We start from the raw sequence: 7,319 nt of genomic DNA on the forward strand, positions 1-7,319 counted from the left end.
GTTTTTCTTCACAAGAATCGTATATTTTTATTTTAAAAAAATTATATTTTATAATGTGTATGAGAAGCTTGCTTCAGCTGCATGTTTTTTTTTCTTTTTATAAATTATCGAATAAAATAAATCAATCAATCAATCCATGTAATTGGTTTAATTTGTGCTTGTAATGAAGTGCTGTTTTAACATACACTGAAGAGACAAGCATGGGGCTTGTGGTATCTATATCCTGTTTTGCCCACATGCCAAAGGTTATATTTAGATGAGCTACATTTCCTGTGTCTGGTGTCTACCCGAGACTATATATTTTATCTTTCACAGATATAACTGAAATTCCTTCTAATTTAATTTTTATTATTATTAGGGGGCCAAGCACCGGAGGTGCGATGGCACCCTATTGTTATTGTTAGTTTTATTATTTTTATTATTATTATTATTATTATTATTATTATTATTATTAGGGGGCCAAGTACCGAAGGTGCGGAGGCACCCTATTGTTATTCTTAGTGTTATTATTGTTTTTCTGCCAAGGAAGTCTATGGAAGCCCCTATAACTGACTGGTCGGTTTTTACGAAACTTTGCAGAATGGTAGAGGATCATGCGAACAGGCCATAAAACAAATTTTACATTTTTTCAAAACTTGGCACATTGGTATAGGGGCACTCCAAATGGACAGACAACAAATATGAAGCCGATTGGCCATAAGGTGACCCTATCATGAGCTAATAGGTGTGGTTTTTGGACAACTTTGAACAAGCATATCTCCTGCCCCATATCTCTTGGCCCCGGTAATTGCTGCTTGCAGCTATTATTATTATTATTATTTTGAAAACCAAAATCATTTATTGATTAATAAAATGAATCCAGGAAACTTGCTGAGCAAATGTGTTTAGAATAATAGTTCTAGCTTGTGCTAAAAGACGTAAAGGTAAAAAATGTAACCTACTATATTTGTTGTTATTGTCTGTGGAGAGCCATCTTGCCCCCCTGTGGATCTGAGCTTGTCAATGTGTCATTTATAAGTCACCAGTTATAGAAATGAAACATATCATATCCTTCTGAGACCAAAAAAAATAAATATAAAACTTCAGGTATTTTAATTTTTTTGACATAATGTGTAAATGTCTTGGATAACAAAAAACATGTGTAAATATTTTCAAAAATATTACTTTTATTATTTTTTATAGAATTTCCCTTGTAGTGTAGTTTTCAGCATAGTAGTATATATGGTTCTTAAGATTAAGACCAGAGACTCACGTCCCCTACATGGGCCAAAATTAAATTGCCAGGCCTTAAGATCATAATTTAAAATATTGCTGACATACTTGTTTTGTATAAAGTTTTGTATGAAGTGTACTGCTGATTGTTGTTATTCGCAGATATTGCTGAATGTTAAGTCTTACCTTGACTAAGCAAATTGGTTCTCATCTATTGTATCCATAATTAAATCTACATAAATCAGGATGTTTGTACTGTAATTATATACGCACAGTGTTCCATTGCTCTGCCCTCAAGGTGTCAGGTATTTCATTCTAAACACAAACTGCCAGAGGAACAGAACTGGCCTCCACTAACAGCACATTACTTATATTAGACTCTTACGCAGAGTGACTTACACAGCTTTAGCATTTTTATAGAGTATTGATTTATACAGCTGGATATTTACTGAACGGAGGTTAGGCACTTTGGTACAACGGCAGCGTCCTACCTGGGAATCTCACCTGTGTCCTTTAGGTTGCAAGGCCGTAGCTGTTATACTACACTGCAAGAGGGGCAAGAAGTGACTGAGGATGTGGTGGCAGTTTGAGTGGTGTGATTAGTGAAGTGATGTTATCTTACCGTTGCTAAAACTGTGGCAGCTCAAAGTTCACGAGTACATCCCTTTACTGTTCACCTCCTTTCCTCCCCTCCCCCACTACCACTACCACTCCTACCCAGAACTATGTGGAGGAAAGGAGAAGAGGAGAGGAGATGGGTTTGAAGCCATCTTGCTAATACAGTTCTGTGCACTTTGCTTGTCTCCTCCAATATCGGGACACTGGAGGGAGAGAGGGAGGGAGGGAGGACACAAAGATCTGTTTCCACGGCACGGTGGAGAGGAGAGGAGGTGGTAGTGGAGGAAAGGAGGATACATTTCTCTAATGTTGGGACACACACCACAAGCTCACTTAACCTTCTCGCAGATTCGTTGATAGGTTACGGATGCTAAATGCACAAGCTCAATGTTCCATCGGCAGTGTGTCACAATGAGCGCTTCCTCTTACATTCTATTTCAGCGAGAGCTTTTCTCACCATTTCTCAGAGCCCATCTGGTTGACAGTTATTTTTAAAGCATGTGTTCACACTTCACTTACATTGTGGTTACAAAAGCATAGAAAGAGACGAGCAATGTAGCTTTTCCTTTTTTATGAGAACTGCAGAAAGGTTTGGTGAATTAGAGAAGAGGTTATAACTCCTGCTGTATCGGACGACTTCACAGGAAGCTGAAGTTTCACATGGCAAAAATGGGCAGGTCAACGCTTTCCATACATCTCAATCATCAACATGTTGTGTTTTAACACAACACAAAAAAAAAGACATGTCAAAAAGTACATTTTTGACCCATTAAAATTTGATGTATTGGTTCTATTCATCTGAAGATGTGCAGTCTTCTGCCCCTGTGGACTTAGCAAGTCGTTACCTTGTCAACAGGTCAGGAACAACCATGATGCGACGCAAGGTGTTTTTAAGGCTTTTTGGCACCGGTGACTTTCCGTAGGCCAGGAGCGAGAGAACGTGTGGAGTCAGGTTCTGCTGTGTTTTTGCAGATACAAGCGCAGCTTCACGCAGAGGCGCTGCTGGGCCGTGGTCGGAGCGTGCTGGCTGCTCGCCTTCGCGTTCAGTTTCACGCCCATGTTCGGCTGGTACAACCGCCAGACCCTGGCCAAGATGGTGGTGGAGAACTTCACCACCATCGTCTGCACGTTCGTGTCCGTCATCCCCATGACTTACCTGGTCTACTTCCAGTTCTTCGGGCGCACGCTGCTCCCCCTGCTGGTGATGTGTGCCCTCTACGCACACGTCTTCCGCTCCATCTCCAAGCGACTGCAGAGGAGCCAGGCCCCGGGTGCCGAACCCCACGCGTACTACGCCAAAGAGCGGAAGCTGGCCAAGTCCCTGCTGCTGGTCCTGGTCCTCTTCGCCGTCGGCTGGTTGCCGCTGAGCGTCATGAACTGCGTGACGATCTTTGGCGGCGACGTCCCTCTGGTCACCATCTACATCGGGATCCTCCTCACGCACGCCAACTCAGCCGTCAATCCGGTCGTGTACGCCTTCAAGGTGCCGAAGATCCGCAGTGCGTACCTGCGGGCCTGGAGGAAGTGCGCCCTCTGCTGGCAGCATGGGGTATCACAGCGCACCGAGAGCAAATCCATTGAAGATTAGACCAAGGAACAGGATTATTCTGATAGTAATCTACACACAGCCATACCGTGTGCTCATATTACCATCAATAAGCCATTCTGCTTACTGTTAATTATCAGCACCATTTTAAAACACTGGCTGGGATTTAATCAACATTTGTCCTTAACCTTGACTAACAAAATCAAGAGTTACCAAGAATTTATTTTTCTTCTCAAGCACACTGTCGAGTTTGGGAATCTCTGAAACTGAATTAACAAAAGAAAAAGAAAACTTCCAACTTCCAACATTAGCAATTCCTTGTGAGTCAAAGTTAAATTGTTGATTGAATCAATTTAATTGATGAGCAAATGTGTGTGTTTATTTTTTTGAGGAATATTAGTTCTAGCTTGTGCTAAAAGGCTAATTATATAATTCTACATGAGATGAGTGAAATTAAAATGCCTGTATCAGTTCAATTCCCTTTCTACCATATTAGCATTATAGCACAATCTAACACATTGGTATCCCTTTCTAACATACTGCCGTGTGTCCTGTCATCAGATATTCCAGTTTTATAGAGAAAACAAACCACTCCTGAAGAGTTAAAGTTCTCAATGAAGTAACAGTTTAGTGTCTGAGTGTTTCTACAATAGCTATGTTAGAATAAAGTGTGTAAGGAAATTGTCAGATCCCTCTCGTTTACATGTTTTTTGTTAGCCTTGTGTATCTTGTCTGTTCCTTTCACAATCTTTGTTTTCCCTTGCAGCGTAGGCAGGTCTCGTTGCCAGCTGATTTCCTTCACCTGCCTCCTCAGCATTCTGCATGCTTCTGCCCCCATTTACTCCAGCATATATTCTCGGTTCGCCCACCACTCTCCGCCAGATCGTTGTCTCAGTTCGCTTGAAGCTTCTAGTCGGCTCTTGTTTAAAGTTATTCGCGTTCCCGTCTCGCACTCTGGTTTTTCCCCGCTTACCTGCTTTTTCCTTCACAGTTTGTCGTTGCTCGTTATGTTCTGGTGCCCCTGTCATTGTCTCCCCAGTGTCAGGCGGGGTGCGAGGATGGACCCAAGCGCAGAGTAAAAATACCGAAAGTCCAAAAATGGGGAAAACAAAAAGACTTTAATAAACTGAACAGGGAACGAAGGAAGCAGAACGCCTCACTTGGCGGCGATAACAAAGGCAAAGAAAGTCCTCAAAAAACATGGGAAAACAAAAATACAAAAAAATTCCAAAAACGCAGGGAAACTAAGCAGGCAAGGGAACAGGCAGATAACAAAAGGAAACAACGAGAACGCAGGAAACAGGTCACAGAACCGCACACAGGAAACAAAACCACAAACAGGAGACAGAACCACAAACAGGGACAGGCAGGAACAAAACCGCAAGAACCCAGCCCAGAGTGAGGGAAAAGGGAGACTTAAATAGAAAGACACAGACGAGACACAGGAGGGCACGATGAACAATCAAGCCACAGAGAGGGAAGGGAACACGAGACAAAACGCAACTAATAATAAGATAATTGGAAACAATAAAACAATTAACTGAAAACAAAGAGGTGCCGCCATCTGGCGGCCCAACAGAGAACAACAAGGGGGGGAAGACACTGAACCCTGACACCCAGTCATCGTGGTTGTCTGGTCTTCTATTTCGTGTTGTCTGCGTCCTGTCTGCGTCTTCGTCGTTTCCAGCCTGCCCTTCGCCGGCCTCCCAGTCCAGCCCTGATCCAGTCCAGTCCAGCTCCTGATTCCTGTCCAGTCCAGTCCTGCTCCAGTCCTGTCCTGCTCCCTGTCCAGTCCAGTCCTGATCCCGTCCAGTCTGGATCCAGTCCAGTCTGGTTCCAGTTCTGTGCGGGGCGTCAATGCCTTCTTCCTCAGTACCCAGCTGGATCGCCAGTTATTTTAAAAAACATGTCTGATTTTTCCCAGAGAATCTGTGTCCGAATCCTGCATTTGGGTCCACCTGCATTATGTCACGAAACAGAAATATTGTATGTTGATATACAGCAGATAAGATGCAAAATGTACACATAAAAGAGGGGTTAAACCTCTGTACTGGAGGGCCGCAGTGTCTGCAGGTTTAACTCCAGTCCTGGAGGGCCGCAGTGTCTGCAGGTTTAACTCCAGTCCTGGAGGGCCGCAGTGCCTGCAGGGTTAACTCCAGTCCTGGAGGGCCACAGCGTGAAAACCCGATATAGAGCTTGTTTTGACTTGTTGGGTGATTCCACCAATTTACTGTAGACTGACCTATAAATAAATGTGGTGATTTAATTGATAATTTTCATTTTCAACAATAATTCTTCAATTAAATCACAGAAAGTATATTTTATATGTAGGTTTAGTGAGGGGTTCTAACACGCAATAGCGCTCGTGTTCAGTATTCAGAGTGCTGATCATTTTAACAAGAGCATTGACTGTTGTAACGGCTGGATTCAGAAAATAAACATTTTTAATTTACCCTTGCTTGTCCGACAACAGGTTTATGTCTTTAAAGTAAACACTTATAATATATACTTATGTGTCCTAAATTGGAACATTTTAAGTATACTTAAAATATTTTCTGAAGCTATACTTTAAGTATATCATTTATGAATTACTTCTTAACATAAAATCCTAATAACTTTAGGTGTGCTTGTAGTTCATTATTTTTAAACTGAAAGAAAACTTCCATTTTAATCTCAATGCACTTTTCAAAGCCAGCAAAAGTATTACATTGTCTACCTTTTCTGTCAAGTACATACTAATTCAGCATACCAAAGTTTTTTATTTATTTTTATTTTGTTTACTTTCACTTAATACAAGTATATGTTGGAAAACACTAAGTATAACATGTTATACGTTACTTAATTGTGTGTATTTGAGTGGGGGGAGGGAGTTTGCACTGAACTTTTATTGTCATTCACTGGTAATTCATTAAAGAGGGCACGGCACACTAGCAGACCTGTCAACCTTAGGAAAATATTTTGAGTATCACAATAGTCAGTGTAACACTTAGTTCACATGCTTTCGCACCACTTCGCTTTTCACACGCACACGCTCACACAAGCCTTTCTTCATAATTCTAGTTTTGACTGTTAAAGTGATCAGGCAAAATATAATTTACTCTGATTCTAAAATATCACTTGCACTGCACTGGGCTATATTATGATATTACTTTCAAGTCAAAAGTTTGAGTACACCTGCTTAAAACAAATATTTCATGATTAATATTTCTTTATATGATATGTGTGCTTATACAAAATGATAACCATAAATTAATTGCATTCACTTATTCAATAAAAATGGAAATAATTTATTTTGTATATTGTAACATATGTTTTCATTTTCAAGTATTTTCAGAAACTTATGTTGTAATTTAAAAATTATGTTGCGATGTAAAACACTATAAATTATGAATAAAACCAAGTTTCTGTTCTTGATTTCCATTTTTATTTAATAATTAAATAATTAAATTAGCTTATATAAGCACACATCATATAGGCCTAATGAAAAAATAGTATTCAATTGAAAAATTATCTAGGAATGTATGCTTTTGTAACTAGATGTTTAGCTAAATTATTACCTGAAGCACCTTGGTGGCTAATGTCGAAATCATAATTGCAAAGTGTGCAACATGCATGGTGCGGAAGTTTTGAGGGGCGGGGGCACGGCCATTGTTCCTGATATTTTGCGAGGAACTTCTGGGGGGCATGGACTCGTTTCTTTTTAGTAGGTCTGCTGCTCTCTCTCTCTCTTTCCTTGTTAGTATCCTCGTCATCTGACGTCAGGATTATTTTCTAACTGCACGGCTGGTCGGGTGACTGGCTGCAATAATACGAATTGTTTGCTACGTTAGCAGTCTATAGTCAAACACCTTTGCAATGGTCACTTTGCTCCAACAGAGCGTGCGCGATTCAAAGTTTGAACAGGGAGTCTCCGTAGCGTTTGAGTTACTGCAGCTAAATTACT

The 7,319-nt window shown here is 40.8% G+C and overlaps 1 protein-coding gene across 1 annotated transcript; it reads left to right on the plus strand.

The window, feature by feature from the left end:
* Positions 1–2,739: 2,739 nt before the first annotated feature.
* Positions 2,740–3,418, plus strand: LOC135246739 (adenosine receptor A3-like). The gene has a single exon (XM_064320054.1). It carries the CDS (start codon positions 2,888–2,890, stop codon positions 3,416–3,418), a length of 531 nt encoding a protein of 176 aa, XP_064176124.1. The 5' UTR covers positions 2,740–2,887.
* The last annotated feature ends 3,901 nt before the right edge of the window (positions 3,419–7,319 follow it).

This window comes from Anguilla rostrata, unplaced genomic scaffold, assembly GCF_018555375.3.
Source record: "Anguilla rostrata isolate EN2019 unplaced genomic scaffold, ASM1855537v3 scaf0841, whole genome shotgun sequence".
Taxonomy (NCBI): Eukaryota; Metazoa; Chordata; class Actinopteri; order Anguilliformes; family Anguillidae; genus Anguilla; species Anguilla rostrata.